This window comes from Mizuhopecten yessoensis, unplaced genomic scaffold (genome assembly GCF_002113885.1).
Source record: "Mizuhopecten yessoensis strain PY_sf001 unplaced genomic scaffold, ASM211388v2 scaffold8393, whole genome shotgun sequence".
Classification (NCBI taxonomy): domain Eukaryota; kingdom Metazoa; phylum Mollusca; class Bivalvia; order Pectinida; family Pectinidae; genus Mizuhopecten; species Mizuhopecten yessoensis.
Window position 1 is genome coordinate 838,409 of NW_018407525.1, and position 18,344 is coordinate 856,752.

At 33.0% G+C, this 18,344-nt stretch overlaps 1 protein-coding gene across 1 annotated transcript in view; it reads left to right on the top strand.

Moving 5' to 3' along the window:
• LOC110455880 (scavenger receptor class F member 1-like) overlaps positions 1-18,344 on the top strand; it is a 62,824-nt gene that overhangs the window by 38,075 nt on the left and 6,405 nt on the right. Inside the window, exons 9-14 of the mRNA XM_021506293.1 lie at positions 1,218-1,310; positions 1,838-1,933; positions 15,272-15,367; positions 16,541-16,636; positions 17,140-17,235; positions 17,834-17,899. Coding sequence (XP_021361968.1) covers positions 1,218-1,310; positions 1,838-1,933; positions 15,272-15,367; positions 16,541-16,636; positions 17,140-17,235; positions 17,834-17,899 — 543 coding nt within the window. The remainder of the gene's footprint in view (positions 1-1,217; positions 1,311-1,837; positions 1,934-15,271; positions 15,368-16,540; positions 16,637-17,139; positions 17,236-17,833; positions 17,900-18,344) is intronic.

Here is an 18,344-nt window from a genome sequence, read left to right on the forward strand (position 1 = left end):
AGTCTGCTTTCTGGGCTCTCTACATGGTTTAAATCCTGGTGGAAATGGGTATAAAACTACCCGACAAGTGGACAATAACAATTCCACGTTCGTTCTCACATGAACGCTAAATCTCCCACACACTTGCTTACTCACATACACACCACGTGACATAATAACACACAGTAATATAATAGGGAAAAATATAAACATATATGCGAACGTAACAACTTCGTCACTTAACTAGCATTCTGGTACGCCTTTAAACATTTGAGACAGACATTCCAAGAGGTTATTAGGTATAATGTAAACTTTGGTAAGTCTTGCTGAATTACCATATGGACCGACACAAATGTATCAGTGATTTGGTTGATAGGCACACTGCTACTATTATGATGATAGCTTTTCAAGTAAACAGTCATCCAATCAACTCAGTAGGTTACCATAAAACGATTTATATGGTATCTGGCGTCTTCCCGTGGCATATCATACGAGCTAGATGAATATATTATATATTCGAAATATTATATTCTTCTTTATTCGTATATCTAGTAAATATTTAAAGGCGTAATTTATTTAAATGCTGTAAAATTAAAATTGAAATGTTTTTTTTTTTTTATTTGTGACTTATAGGTCAAATCAAAATCATTAAAATATCTGTAAAATTCCTAAAACAAACTTTCAGATGGTAATACTAAATCAACACTGGTTTGTGGTGTAGGAATATCTTTGTTTATTGCCCTGTGTTAAATATTGACTTTAACCAAAGACGTATCCATGCCTTTATCTTTTTGAGCCACTGTTTGGTATCAATCTTATAGACAAAATAAATACTTTTCAAAAGTGGAATTATCATTTTAATAAGTTATCTTTAAAATACCTTATTAATAGCCTGGTGTACATCATATGGTGTTGTATATGTTTGTATGCTGTTCATAGTACGATTTGTCTGACATGTTTACGACCGTTATATAAACCAGTAGTATCAATTGCACATAGAATCACGAGCCCGTGTGAACTTACTAAACAATATTTAAAGAATGCCGAAAGCGTTGTAGTCGACTATATATTTTCATTTCTCAACACGTTCCATTGGACGTCATATTCGAATCATAGATTATCAAGCAACTTGCTATTCGCTGCTGGAGTCGTTATAATTATTTTTATTTTGAGTTGTACAGACTTAATAAATATTTTGGCCTTCATCTATAACATGTTGTCAATAACATTATTTTCAGACTGTAACGATGGATACTACGGACCAGCTTGTACACCTTGTCCTAGTGGCTGTAGCACTGACACTTGTGACAAAACGTCAGGACATTGTGTTCGTAAGTAGTATTCATGGTTAATGATGTTAAAAAAAAAGGAAACGAAGGGGTTCAGACATTCAAGTTGACATTTGAATCCAGTCAAATTGCATAGCTTGGTAAAAAAAAAAAAAAAATGTTTTTAAATTTGTTTATAAAAAAATACCTGTTTAAATGAAAACGCAAAATGTAAATCAGTACTCTATTATCATGATCAATTGTTTGACTGGAATTTCCCGCCTTTTGTTCATCTAAATCTTTGTGATTATCGATCGGCAGATCTTTTATTCTTATGCTAAAATGCAAGCCGATGTTTTGTTATGGACATCGCCCATTTGTCAGAGACCCTTGTCTGATGGGTAAATTGAGCTTTTGATATGGCGTGATATCCTGGTATGCACTGAGAACATCAAATATTAGTAGCAAATGAGCGATGCTTGCATAACGGACCTCTTATTAAGGCAAGTTCAAAGGATAATTTGATAAGATAGTTATGATTATTTTTTTTGAATTTTAGTGTTCATATATTTTTAATTCCTTCTTTTCAGAATGTGATGCTGGTTTCCATGGCAGTTTTTGTCGCCAACCTTGCTATGTTAACTGTAAAAACAATGTTTGTAACCAGGACAACGGGCAGTGCACAGGTTAGACAAACTAAGCTTTTTCAAGAATCGATGCTCTGTTATGTGTTAGCAGAAATGGGATTGTTCATAATGTTCAAACTTTACAAATGCAGTTGACATTGAGCAGTAATACGTTCTTTTTAATTCATGAATTAAGGGTCTAACGCACCTACTCTTCGGTTTTACAGTACTTTATACCTATTAAGATATCAAGGTTTTGGCCACTAGCATCACCGATGATTCCTGAAGGAACGAAACAGCTCTATGATGCTGTGTAATTATGTCTCCCCTTGAATGAAGGGAAACATATTGTGTCAGTTCTGGTTTTTCTTCTTCTTTTGTTTTTTATGGTTCTTCTAATCGCAACTCGTTCGGGCCATCAATTTTAAACCGTTAATGATTTCTTGATGAAGCTAAAGGGATGCATGAATTACCTACATAATGTGTGCAATGCACTGGAATTAGGTCACTGTGACCTTCACTTCAAGGTCAAAGGTCAAATAGGAGCAAACTTACAGGTACCATATTTATGTATTTTGGGAAGGTGGAATCTTTCGTACTGAAATCGGGTCTTGTGCCCCACTACATACAGAGTCATTGCCTTTTGTTTATTTGTATACCGATGTTTTCCACGTCATCATAGCTGCCGACACTTTACCAAAATTGTCAAGAAAATTTAACATGAACCAGAATAATTTAAAAGTTTAATGGTTTAGATTTCACACACCTTAATCTTGATGTGACTTTTCTATTCTTCCAAATATGCATATTTGCTATTTAGGGGAGACATATGTTTTTGTTCACAGAAACAAATTTCTAGATAATTTTTGGCATTTTGTATCGATTACTCAATTTAAAGATGCAATCACCTTTGTATATATTACCCTCATCTTATATACTTTATAAAATATATCATCATCGCATTCTTATGGCCATGTGATTTGACAAGTAGGATGCTGGTAGGATGGCTTATCATTTATCAAGTTTATTCAAATAAATACGCTAGTTTTTTAAGATAACATCTATAAGATTAGTTCAGACAATAACACAATCTAATTTTTGATAACTAAAGGGCTAAGGATCATGATAAAATGACGTTTTTTATGATGGGAGACGGACACCAAAAATGGTTACCTTGTAATGATTAAGAAATTCAAAATATATATTTGATTATCAAATTAGATACACTAATTAGCCAAAACATATGAAGATTTTTTTCTCTCACTTTTCACGAATTGGGTTGCGCTTGCTAGGGCAAATCATATCAACCAAATATGTGAAAACATGTAAAAATGTTTTAAATTCCTTAGTTACTATCTGTTATTTACTTATTATTTAAAGAAGTTCTAATTTGAACAATTCCCACTTATTAGATACATTGATTAGCCAAAATAGACAAGGATTGTTTTTACACTTCACGAATTGTGTTGCACCTGGTAGGGTAAATCGTATCAACCTAATATGTAAAAAAACATGGTAAGGATGTAATATGTGTCTTATTAAGGCCTCCTTCCTTAATACTAGCAATGCCTGTCTCTCTTTTAATATTTTCACACTTAAAGTTCCATATGAAATTGAAAGAGTTTTATTAAGTTTGATGAACTCCTGTGTTGGACTTGGGAGACTATTAAATAGGTGAAAAAACATTGGTATTTCAAGTGTGATACGGCCAACCAAAGTGAGGTCTGTATACTTCCACTATCTTAAAAAAAGTAGAAGGACCCCAATGTCTTATCTATAAAATTCCATGCAATCGGATCTATGGCCTTTTCGAAACATAACAAATAGTCCAGATTTTTTTTTTCAAACATATACATTACGTCATACAAACATTTTGCGTTATTATCTGTAAACTTACCTTTTATAAAACCTGTCACACTTATTATACTAAGGAGGGTTTTCTTTAATACTATTTCTATTGCAGCCGAAGCTGTTTCATAGTCTACATTCAAAAGTGACATTGGTCTCCATTTTTAAAATAACGTTTATCTTTATTTTCTTTTTGAATACACGTAAATAAAACCTGATTCTGATATTCTGAAAGTTTCCCTGTTCTGTTTGCATAATTTATTGATATGACCAAAAATGACCCCAAGTCTTTCAAATTCACCTGACCCTTGACTTTAGCCATTTTTCATGGTTTGTAATGCCTTAGCTAAATCATTAACCCGTAAAACGCCCTCACACTTTCCTTTTTTTCTTTTTCCTGAAGTTTTACTTGATGCTGGAAGAACTATTATTATATAAATTCATTATTAAGAGTTATTAATAGAGTTGGAATCTGTAAGTCTACTAGTTACCATGTTTTGAAAAGATAAACTTCTGCTGCAAGTGTTTCTTCCTAGTTATCTAATATATCCCTATCGACTGTGATTAGTTCTGTTATAGAATTATTAAACAATGTTTCTTTTCCAAACCACCAAAACATTTTGTCGCTTTCATACCAATTCGACTTTGAACTTAGCATTAATCCTTCTATCCTATTTTTACGGATTTTTTTCAATATTTTTACTCTCAAATTGTCTATAGATGCCATAATTAGGATTTAAGTTCAATACTTTTTCTAATGTTGATATTTTAGTCCCTTAATCTTTCTCTAGTTTCCTATTTTGTTTTGCTTGTGTTATTGAATATGTGATAGTGATGGATCTTTTTTCATTTTCAAAATAGAACACTTGATCTTTATTCTAAATACTTTATCTTTCATGGAGATCACCCTCTACGTAATACTCATCTATTGTCTCTGTAATGCAGCTTTTGACCCTTTGTATATATGCAGTGTCCCCCTGAAGTGCTGTGTTGTGTTGTGTTACAAATATCCTTTCCCCTTTCAGTGATTTTAGAATTAACTAAACCATTGCCAGAGTGGTCTGTTTTATATCCCGGTATAATTTTTGAGTCTTTAGTTCGAAATAAGATGTCTTCTGAGACCAAAAAATAATCTAATCTACTCTGTTGTATAGTTATTTTTCGTCTCCATGTTACATTTCTCAATTAAGGATCAAACTGTCTCATTGAATCAACAAGTTTATTATTAACTATTAAATCTTTTTCTGTTCCTGAGCTCTTTGATTATAATCGAGTCTTATATTTTGTGTGTCCATATATTTGTCTTATACCGCATTCCAGTCACCACATAATGTTAAAGTAGAGTTATCGAATACTTTCAAAGTATTAAGTATATTTATATAAAAAGTCTGGGTAATCCTGGTTTGGTCCCTATATACTAGCTAGAGTTAGGCAATTGTTATTAATTGCAACATCCATAATGATAAATTTCACTGAATTGTCAATGATAATATCATGTATTGTACATTCAAACGTATTTCTCAGAAACATTGTCACACACGCTGATCTAGAATTAAAGTTGCTAAATATACATTTATATCCCCTTTCCCTTTCCATTTCTTTTTCTACTTTTATATCACAGTGTGTTTCTTGAAAACATATCATATCTGCCTGTTTCTGCTTGACCCAATGAAATACATATCTACTTTTAGTTTTATTAAAGTACAACCCCCTTATATTCATTGATAAATATTTCATACTACCTGTATTCACATATTTGACACCCACAGAAACCTGTCTAACGTCCCCATTCACTCCATTCATTGATTTCCGCTTGTCGTTTGAAATAATAGATATGTACACACACACAATACTGTTATTTGACATAACACTTAAATTAAGATACAAGAACATACACACAACACCATTCTTTAACATAACAATTAAAATGTTGATAATATGAACATTAAGTTCAAGAGTATGAATTTTAAGACACCACTTCGGGTTTTTGTTTTTTTTTGTTTTTTTTTAATTGTAAAGTACAATAATTCGATTCCTCTCAGACACTGCATTTATCAAATATCATTATCTGAACATGAAATGATATTCAAACGTTTCCTCCAACATCATTTCCCAAGCCCCCTGTTTGGAGCCTATAAGAAGCATCCCCGTCAAATCTAGAACACAAAGAGGTAAGAGAGAACCTCGCCATATGTCAGACCGGATATACCTTCACATTCTTTGAGCAGATTTCACGATGATTGTGTTCATTTTAAAGTATTGGTTGTTAAATGCGTTTCACATGTTTGTAGTCCAACAAAGTTAGATAGAATGCATACTAAGTAATAAACACATAGTAAATTAGGAATTAAATACCTTTGTGATGTTTAAGCTCACCTGCCTGAAGGACTAGTGAGCTTATACCATGGCGCGGCGTCTGTCGTCCGTCTGTCCTGCGTCCGTCGTCCGACTTCCTGCTGTCCGTCCGTCCGTCGTACGTCAATTTTCCTTTAAACAACTTATTCTGCAGGACGAACAGGCATAGAGCCATGATATTTGGCTGAAAGCTTCGTTCGTAAGAGCCGGACAAAGCTTAAGAACGAAAATGACCTTGACCTACTATCAAGGTCACAGGGGTCAAACGTGTAAAACACTTCAAACGACTTCTTTTGAAGAACTGAAAGGTATAAAATCATCAAAATTTGACTTGTGGCTTCCTTGAATAGAGCCTAATAAAGTTTAAGAATGAAACTGACTTTGACCTACTTTCAGGGTCACAGCGGTCAAATATGTCAAACGCTTCAAATGACTTCTTCTGAAGAACTGTAAGGTATAGAATCTTTATATTAGGCCGGAGGCTTCCTTGGTTAGAGCCCAACAAAATTTGAGAATGAAAATGACTTTGTCCTACTTTCAGGGTCACAGTGGTCAAATATGTCAAACGCTTCAAATGACTTCTTCTGAAAAACTAAAAGGTATAGAATCTTTATATTAGGCCGGAGGCTTCCTGGGATAGAGCCCGACAAAATTTTAGAATGAATGTGACCTTGACCTACTTTCAATGTCACAACGGTCAAATATGTCAAACTCTTTAAATGACTTCTTCTGAAGAACTTAGAAGTATAGAACCTTCATATTTGACTTCCTGAGATAGAGCCTGACACAGTTTGAGAATGAAAATGACCTTGACCTACTTTTAAGGTCACAGGTGTCAAATATGGTAAAAACATCAAACGACTTCTTCTGAATAATCAAAAAGCATAAAATTAAAAATTATAATATTTGGTTGGTGGCTTCCTGGGATAGAGCTCACCAAAGTTTGGAATTGAAAATGACCTCAATCTACTTTAAAGGACACAACAAGGTCAACAACATTTCAACGGATTTGTTTTGAAGAACCAAAAGAAATGGATTCTTAATATTTGGCTGGTAGCTTCTTGGGATAGAGCTAACAAAATTTGAGAAAGAAAATTACATTGACCTAGTTACAAGGTCACAGGGAAAAATATGTCAAACAACTTCTGAAGAAGAACCAAAAAGCATAGAATCTTATAAAAAACATTTGGCTGGTAGTTTCATCAGATGGAGACGACAAAGTTTGCGAGGGAAATATTTGTAGTGCAATATAATATTTAATGAGAACATTTTGCTATGACTGATTAAATATTCACGTGAGCGATACAGGCCGTCTTGTTTTAAAGTAACACGACGCAAATATTACTCCATCATCACATCACATTTTTAAATAAGTACAATTTCCCAAGTATTTTGAATGAGTAACTAGTCTGGCCTATATCTATAATTTAAGTATATTAACATATATATAGATATAGCTCGACATCTGTTTGTTCTTTTTTCTTGGTGACGCTTATACAAAAAAAAATAATGTCACATGAGCATAGCATTAAACCGATCGTGCTCTAGATTTGCATTGAACATACCAGCTCATTATTTGGATTGTACACTTTAAATCATGAATGTCGAGACCTGACTTGTACTTCTTTCAGTCCAGATGGCTCCTTCTGCACCATCAATTCATATATACCTTCCTATGATAAAATGCCCATCAGCCTTTGTTCGTTTCCGCTGGTGCACGCCAAATATGAGATATCTGAGTTCTGTTCATGAAAGGTTTGGAAAACCAAGATTACTAGATTCCTCCATTTTCTCGAACAGGTCTTTTCTTGTCAGGGCATTAAAGAGGATATCTGTTGAAGGATATTATTCTATTTGCTTATCGCCGACATCCTTTCTGCAAAATAAATATTGTCATTTGGAGAAACACTGGCTAGCGCAGGACAAAAAACATTGCGTCACGCACATACAGTGCGAACTAAATTCCCTAACAAAGGGGATTTGGCTATCTGGCATTACATTATCAAGGCTTTCTAGCTCTTAGTTCGGCCATTTGCAAGCAACTTTGTTTTTCAATATACAGCTCTGATTAAGAATTAGCAGCAAATCGCTTGGTTTAGAAATCAAGGACAATTTTATAAGCAGATATATCAGCAGTAACAAAAATATTGAATTCGTTCGAATAGTATGAAACTTCATCAATACCAGGGATACTTTTGACAATTTCGAGACTTAATATTGTTGTATATCATTCCTCAGTTTTGGTCACTGCGAAGGTTCTGCTAGGTGTGCTATGGTAATGTGTAAAACGATTTTCTAATGAGTACCAATTGCTTAATAAAGCATTCCAGAAGTCCACCCTTTTTGTCGACATGCTCTTATAATTTTTTTCATTTGACCCAATTGTTTGCGATTTGGTTCATGTCAGGTATATTTTCCCGCCAAAGTATTATTTCATTTCTACTTTTCTAAGAGAATCAAATTATTATAGAGAGCAAAAACTTACTAAAAGATATATTCCCTATAAATCAACGCAATAAATAAAATACATGTAACAGCGTTTTCTCGTTTTTACCGAAAGAGGACCAACCCCTACTCAAATTGTTCGTAATTGTCATTTTAGCTGAGATAATTTATTTTAATTTGCGAAGAAGCATTACATATATCAATTAAACACAGAACTGACACCTTTTTCCATCAGTAGGTTTGGAATGAATTATTTTTGTGTATTTTCAATTCAATATATATGTATCCTTAATTTCTGAACTAAGCAATGTGTTATTAATTTTATTGCTAATTGGAACAGTATGCTTAGCTATGTTTACATCATTGTTGCGGCCATCGACAATACAGTACAGACAAAACATAACAGCCGTTGCAACAAGCATCATTAGTTTAAGAAGTTGTCTGCATTTTGTGCATTGAAAAGTTATGACTATTCCCAATGTACTTCATATCCCATCGGCAACAACAAAAGCAACATCGCCCACACTTAAAGCGAAGAGGGTTTTATTGTTGTTTGAAAAGACAGTTATACAAAGTTTTGATTTGGAGAACATCGCGTTTACTGAAGTGCTGAAGATCGCAAAGGTGTGAAACAAATGTAGAGACATCAATGCTTGTCTCAGAGACTGTATGATACCGAAATGGAGAGATAGAACAGATAAAGACAAAATTCAGGACTAACGCAGTTCGAGAACTTTGATTGGAAGATGTGTGAATAGCTGATTTCACCGTTATAAACAGCTCGGAGATCTGATGTGTTTTTATACCAGTCAGATGATTATAATTATCATGTCTCGGCCCGTCTAAATGTTTAAAGCCCAAACCTTTCATTGATGCATCTTGTCGCAGCGATTCTAAAAAAACTTCGAATCTCTGACGTTTCCACATTGGATTTCATCATAAAGAAAATGAGAGAAACAGCATCTGCTATTAATTTGAGTGAGGTTACCCGATCTTTTTGATGCGTTTGATATGCATTTCTGTGGTAAATCATTTCAGTTTAAAATTATTTTTTTCGAAACTAGTTTGCTTAACAGAAAAAAGAACATCGGCTTCGAACACGACACCCGAGGTATTTAGAGTTAATCTTTCAATGCCCTGACTGTGATATAACATGGTCCAATTCGGAATCCGAGTAATGATTTCAATATAAAGTATTAGCATTTTTGCAAAGCATATCATCTTTTTTTGAGATTCTTACTGATGCCTGTTTGAAAATATAAAAGGAAATCCCTACTACGTGGTCATTAATAGAACTTCATAACGCCCTTGCAACATGATATTGTCTTTTCTTTTCTATTTGGCTATTAATAAGTTGCACCTTTGAAATTTGGTAATGAATACAATACAATACAATACAGCTGTTTGTCCTTATTATACTCATCGTTGATGCTAGGTGCCAAAAGGTTGGAAATAGAAATTTTAAAAACGTACCCCCGGTGTGTAAGAAAGCTCTACAACGGTAAGCCAGGCACAATCATAAAAATATTGGGGAACAAAAATATCATTTATATCAATATTAAAGGAACTGCTAGCACCGGGATTAGAGTAACAATTATATACTAGAAATGGAATACAGTCTCTTATTTACGGGGCCTACCAAGACAAAATTGGAATCCGACAACTGGATTCAGCAGTTCCAAGCACCTCAGTAATATGCCGAGAGAAATCCATCGCCCTTGGCCTTTTGTTACGTACATGTATTTATGAAGGTCGCAATTTTTTTCGTTATTAATAACATTAAAATGTATGCTTATGGTTGAAGTAGTCCAGTTATGTGATTGTCACTTTATGTCAGTAGTAAAATTGTTAAAATCAGCCGAACTGGCCTGGTATTCGGTAACCTTGAACTTTAATGGTTTGATGAAAAAGATGTTTTATCTTTCTTTGCTGATCAATATTATCCAGGCTAGTAACACAGGGTAGAGTTGGTTGAGGGTGGGTTAGGAAACGCCGAAACATCTTTTTACCTTTTTTTTCACGACTGCTTAGATTGTTTACAGAACACACTTGTCTTATAGTCGAATCAGTTGAAAATATCAAACTTATCGTAACAGAAAATATTTCAATCTATTAAGCAATGACAAATTCTATTAAACATTCGACTGAATATTCGGTCACAATTGAAAACAACCCTGTAAAAACCAACACTTTAATTGCCAATCCTTGATGTTTTATTAGAGTCAAAGATTACTGAGCAACCTGACGTTAGCTACTGAAGTCGTTGTAAATATTCAATATTAGATTGTACAGTTCAGTCTTCAGCTATAACATAAAATGTATGATCATATGTCTAGACTGCAGTAATGGATTCTACGGTGCAGCCTGTACGCAATGTCCTTTGGGATGTAGCAGTAGTAGCAGTAATACATGTGATCAATCGTCAGGAAGTTGTTTTCATAAGTACTTTTTATGATAAATCACATTTGCAAGAAACACATGAATTCTTTCATTAAAATTTATATATAATTAAGGTGCAAATTTCATGTTTAGTAAAACCCATAGCGTTATAGAGAGAGCATATGCCAATATATCTGAAGTTTCAGATGTAGCAAACTGATGTACATTCTAATTAGAAATGAAGGTTTTGATTATTAAAACCTTCCTCAATATGAAGTAGTTTATGCATATACGAAACAAAAATCAGTATTCTGTTAATTTGCTTGATTTAATCACTTGGATTTCTTTAACCTACTTTTCATGTGGATCATGGTAATTACCGACCGATGTGTCTTCAAATACTTTCATAGATATTCACATAAAGGAGATATGGAAACCGATTCATATAAACTAGCCATAATTAGTTGTTTTTTGTTTTGTTTTTATTAATACTGTTTTTTTAATTTTTTTTTTTACTTAAATGTAATTCATTAAAGATAAATTACTGATGTGAAAGGATATGCTACATGTATAACATTTGTATTAATAATATCACGGATTTGGAAACATTATTTGTGCTACAGTAAATTGCCATTGATATTAGCAGTCAAGGTAACAAAACTACATTGTTAATCCTATCGTTTAAATACAAGCCTATTATTTGTGGCAAAAGTCGACCTCTGTCAGCCTTGGTATGGCGTCTGGTATACGTCCCTCTTCTTTTCCGCCAGCGTTACATTTCTCCTTATTGATTAAATTAATAATACCTGTTCAACAACTTACTCTCAATAATTAAAAAAATAAATAGTGTTGTCATCTTTTGCAATAAATAATGACTACATGAAATATGAGACTTCAATATTGTTCATATTTTATATTTTCTTTCTACTCAGAATGCGTTATTGGATCATATGGCAGTTTTTGTAATCAGTCTTGCTCCGGTAATTGCAAAAACAGTGTTTGTGACAAGAACAACGGCCGATGTACATTGTGCAATCAATGAGAAAGTCAAAATTTAAAATTCGAATATCATTAAATTTATGTTACACAAGAAATTGAACAACTTTGTATATAACGTGTATAATTAAAAAAAGCTATATAAATAACATCAACAAATTGACTAATTATTAACGCAATTTTGATAATATATCACATTTAACATATCACTTTTATACATTGCAACTTACCATACCTAGTTATTTAACATTTTCAAATTGATCACGCTTGTCTGATTTTCGAAGATCGTGGTTTTAATGACTCATACAACTAAATCATTTGCTATATGTTATTACCAAACATTTTAGCTAATAACTTTAATATTTGAAGTTCAAAACCAGTGACAACTGTCTAGATTCATAAATACATTCCTTGCAAAGGCTACAAAATGACTTTTTTGGTAGGTTTAGTGGCATATTGGAGTGTCACAGCGCCAAGTAGTTGACAACTGGAATTTTACAAGCAAAACCGGTGACACAAAACAGAAACGCACCCACCTATTTGTCCCTGTGGAAATCCACACACAGACATAGAAATATATCAAAAGTTCACATTTTTCAAAAGTTAAATACCTGAACATTTCATTTATCGAAACATCTGTCATCAGTTCCTTATTAAACTCCTTCAGTGGCCCAGTAATTAGCCGGAACGTATTATAGATAGGAACTACAAACGTATGAAAAACTTGCTGATTGGCTGATTTAGTTGTGTGAGTCCTTTAAGGCCAATGTACAGGTGACCACGTACAATCAATTTGCGAAAATTATTAGGAGCAATTTTCGAATCGACTTCACTCAATATGCTCATTTAAATGACAGGTTTAGTGTAAGACTGTGAATCATATTGTTAAACTGATTTCGTCTCTGTTTCCAATAAGAGGTCTATGTGAACATAACTGATAATAAACCTTGTTTTTAAAACCAGCATACAAATGCAAATATTTGTTATTTTTTCAATTAAATTTTGATTAAGGCGTGTCTTAACGTATTTGATGCAGTCAATATGAGAGATTTTAAGATATTAATTAAAACGCATAAAGGTAGTGACTGAGCTTATCGATAGACTAAAACAAAGACATTAATGAATTTCATTGGTTGATTGATACATTGCTGCAATTAAGACGCCTATTTTCAAATCAACAGCAGTTATCGATAAGCAATCAATACAATGGATCTGTCATCGCTCACCTGCATTTCACATAAGCTAGATCAGTACATGATCTATCATATGACTTTCTGTTGGTGATAATCACAAATCTTCTAAAGGTTCCTTGTTGATAAACGCTGTAAAGTGGGAAAGTTTCATTTTTGCCAATGGAAAACAGGTAGGATCAAGTCGATTCTTTCTTTAATATTCCTTGGCTAGACAGAACTTTGATATTTTCAAAAAAAGCATTAATCTATTTTTACGTCATTTGTAAATTAAATATTAAAAGAAGAAAAATCAATCATTCAAATTAAAGAGTTCGACTTTTGTATATTTGAGTTTTTTTTAAAGTTTCTTCTTGTTGATGAATAATAAGAGCAATATGTTTTGAGCAGCGTGATTTTTGCTTCATTTCAGACTGTAATGATGGATACTACGGATCAGCCTGTACACCATGTCCTGTTGGCTGTAGTAGTATTCATGTCAAATGATATTTTCAAAAACATTTGGTACATATACACGAATAAAAACTCCACTTGGACGAGCAGGTGACTCAAAATATCACGTCCGATGCGGGATTCGAACCAAAAGGTTTTTTCAAGAGGTCTAATATGGGAATAAAAATTCAAACGACATATTTTGAAAAACTAACATGCCATTGGGCATGATGCTTTGCTTGTATCGTGCTGGTATGAAGGGCTATCCAATTTATTCAAAACAACGCCTTTGATTTTCCTTAATAATACAGGGGTCAAATTTGCGAACACCTTTAAGCAACCTTTTTTTAACAAGAGCTGTCACCGAGGGGAAGTATACCCCTCGCATATAATTGTGCATCAGTTGTATAACGACAATGGAAGTGTCATCCTCTGTATTCTGGTTTAATTTGATCCATTTTTTTATATTTTTTTTGTTTGGCTACCTTAACTATCAATTTTCCCGCCATCCCTCGATAAAGAAAGCGGAAGTGTGATAATAGTAACAAATACGCTTCAGAGTCTAGCCTTATTTTAAACTCATTAACGACTGAGATCAGGATATTATAATTAAACGATGCGGAAACGCGCAGAAATAAGAAAAAAAACCATTCAGTGAATAGGCCAAATTGTACGGCGTGTTTTTTTGTTAAAATCGAAACAACAGGGCTGTCATCTCTGCATATTAATGCCGCTACACAAAAAGTTTCAAAGAAATCTATTAAAAAATTAGCAAATGCATAGCCGGAAAACATTTTCTAACTTGAAGGGGCATAATGTTCTTAAAAAGGTCCGATACGCAAAAGTATTTCAGGAGACACAACAACATATGGAACGGCCACGACACGAACAAATTCAAAGTAATATATTAAAAACTTAGCAAATGCATAATTGGGCAAGGTTTTGTCAAATTGTTAACGTAAAGGGGCATACTCCCTTAAAAAGGTCCGAAACATAAAAAAAAATTCAGGAAGTACAACAACATATGGTACTGTCACTACAAAAAAAGTTTTAAAGAAATCTATTGAAGTATGAGCGAAACCATAGCTGGACAATGTTTTGTCAGTTGTTATACGTAAATGGGGTATAACTCCATTAAAAAGGTTCAAAACGCATAATTATTTCAGGGGGCACAACAACATATCGTACTGCCACTACGTATTTTTAAGAAATCTATTGAAAAATAAGCGAATGCATAGCCGGACAAATTTTGTCTATGGACAGACGGACAAGCCAATTCCAGTTTAACACCCCCTCCGACGAGGAATGAAGAGTGCGTACTGCACATTGTGATTCTTATGTATATTCGCTGCATCGCACAGAAGAAAGATTTGATTGTATCGGTAGTAGATCAATTTAATAAGTCAGGCAAACCTAATACATTAAATGAGTAAAGTATTGCTGTAGATAATGTCAAATTGACAAGTCTTGTTTCGATTTTTGTTACGTAATGATACAGTAATACAATCTTCCAACATAGCTGCATAATGGCATTATGTGTAGAGTGATGTTATTTAGCTATGTAAGAAACACTTCCGTTAACCAACTGTGAAGATCAAAGACGATTAACAGTTGAGCAATTCAGGGTCTCTTGATTGTCAACTGGCAAGCGTGATTTAGTGTGATTTATAGGAGTATTATTATTCAGAAAAATGTATTTTTTCGTGATAAATATCGTCCATATGAGATTTGATAATTCTTCATATTTTTTCAGAATGTGATGATGGATTCTATGATAGTTTCTGTAACCAGTCCTGCCCTGTTAATTGTAAAAACAACGTTTGTAACATGGTCAACGGTCAGTGTACAGGTTAGCCGGAAATCCATTTCATCAAGAATTAATACTGTTTTTTTAAGAGAAAAACAATCTTTTCATCAGTGATCATCAATTGGGTCTAAGTAAGCTTTGTTATAACGTGTAAAATTGCAATAGCTATAGAAATTTTCAATTCAACCTACTGGTCGGTGAACAAAGTATAAAGTACACTTAACTAACAGACGCTGTTAACGAACTGATGCCGTTAATGCATCAAAGATTGCCTATTTGTTGAACATATTTTATGTATATTTCCTTTGATGCTATAAGTAGCTGTGAAAATACGAAATGAAAACAAAATATGAGGGATAAATCAATTCATTGATGTGTTAAAATAGGCGATAAAACAAAGAAGTATATGCCATTTTTTTTTTAGCTATAAATACACTCTACCAGCAATGGACCAGTAATGATACGTTTTGAAAATAAAATCAAAAATGGTCAAAACACAGGTTTTAACAAATCATGTTCACGTATTCGAATACTTGAGTTAAATCGTGACGATGCTTTTTCACTAAATACCCATCAATGGTACCACACTTGCTCACATAAACTTGAAACAAAAGCTATACATTTAAATTTTGTTAAGACGAAGTCAATTCCAAGGGTAATTTGTATTAACGTGTATACATCCTGTTTGGCGACAAAGTCAACGCAGGAAAACTACTCTTTATTCTGTAAAATTGTGTATGGAAAAAAAGATCTTATAAGCCGGAAAGAGCAAAAAGATAGCTAACCATGATTTGATCATTCGATTTTCTTTTGTTAACAAAAATAACAATAAATATTTGACGCTTACCAGATATTCGCTTTATATTTACCGTTTTATGTATTGTGTGCGTTTCATTATATGCTCTCTATACTTGATATGATGAACAATGCCTTAGGTGAGAACACAACATAACTTGTAAAAACAAGTTAAAATAACTATACCTTTGCATCAAATAATAATACGCTTAAGTAATTCAGAGATATGTAAACAAAGCAAAATGACGTTAGTGCCTTTCAGAATTTCTTTTTTTGTTTATCACTAGTTGCTCCATATTTATTTTCTTAGTGCATTTCACTTCAGTTATCGGTATTAACAAAATTAGAATGATTAAGTTTTAGATCAGGAATAACAAGTATACTTATATTAAAGTAATCTTTGCCAATATAATACTTCAGAATGCCTAGCCGGATATCACGGTAGTACCTGTACTCAGACGTGTCCTACCAATTGTAAAGACAACATATGTATCCAGGGTAACAGGTTTTGTACAGGTAATAACACTATTGATAAAATGTTATGATTTCATAATTAGCATTTAGCTATGTTGTTATAATAATTTTAAACAAGCATCCAATGATTCATTTGTCATACATTTGAAAATGTGATTAGAAATAATTTATATGTTGAATATTCATTTTCAATTTGTGAAGTGAAGTTTTTTATACATGTATCAGATGATAACAGTAAAAAAAGAAACAGGTGAGCATTTTTTTCCATTATACAAATGATACATGTTAAGCAAAAATTAACCTGTTAGAAATGTTGTAAACATTAGTTTTATGGAATATATGGTTCAAGTTATTATTCCTTCCCCGAAACCTGGTTTCGTCATCAAAATATATTTTATATTGATGGTTTGGAACACCTTTAATCCGTTGTTAATGCACACTTTATAAATACGTATGTGGATGGTGGAACACCTTTATTCTATCAAAAATACGCACTTTGTTGCATAAACCAATGTTTATGATTCCAAGGAATTTCTTTGTTTCAGAATGTGCTGTTGGGTATCATGGCGATCAATGCGATATGAATTGCCCGTTCAACTGCAAGGATAAATTTTGTAACCAGACTAATGGTCGGTGTATAGGTATGNCACTATTGATAAAATGTTATGATTTCATAATTAGCATTTAGCTATGTTGTTATAATAATTTTAAACAAGCATCCAATGATTCATTTGTCATACATTTGAAAATGTGATTAGAAATAATTTATATGTTGAATATTCATTTTCAATTTGTGAAGTGAAGTTTTTTATACATGTATCAGATGATAACAGTAAAAAAAGAAACAGGTGAGCATTTTTTTCCATTATACAAATGATACATGTTAAGCAAAAATTAACCTGTTAGAAATGTTGTAAACATTAGTTTTATGGAATATATGGTTCAAGTTATTATTCCTTCCCCGAAACCTGGTTTCGTCATCAAAATATATTTTATATTGATGGTTTGGAACACCTTTAATCCGTTGTTAATGCACACTTTATAAATACGTATGTGGATGGTGGAACACCTTTATTCTATCAAAAATACGCACTTTGTTGCATAAACCAATGTTTATGATTCCAAGAAATTTCTTTGTTTCAGAATGTGCTGTTGGGTATCATGGCGATCAATGCGATATGAATTGCCCGTTCAACTGCAAGGATAAATTTTGTAACCAGACTAATGGTCGGTGTATAGGTATGTACTGTGAGACTGATAATTCATGTGCAAGTTTATACTACGAAATTGATCTTACATGTACAGGTAGGCACTGTGAAATTGATCGTAAATATATAGGTAGGTAATGAAAAAAACTTCTTACATGTACTGGTATCGTATGTACTGATAACCTGATCTTATATGTATATATATAATGTGTAACTGATCTTATATGTACATGAAGATACTGTGAAACTAATCGTTCATCTATAGGTAGGTACTGGAAAATATCGTACATGTACCTGTTTGTACTGGGAAGCTGATCTGATATGTATTTACTGAGAAACTGGTCCTACAGATCTGTAGTGAGAAACTTATATGACATGTACAGGTACATGTACGTGATGGAAATCTGAACTTATATATACAGATGTATACTAAGAAACTCATCTTATATGTACCGATACATATATGTACTGAATCAAACAAAATATCTTACATGTACCAGTATGTACTGGGAAGCTAATCTGATAGGTACATGTATTTACTA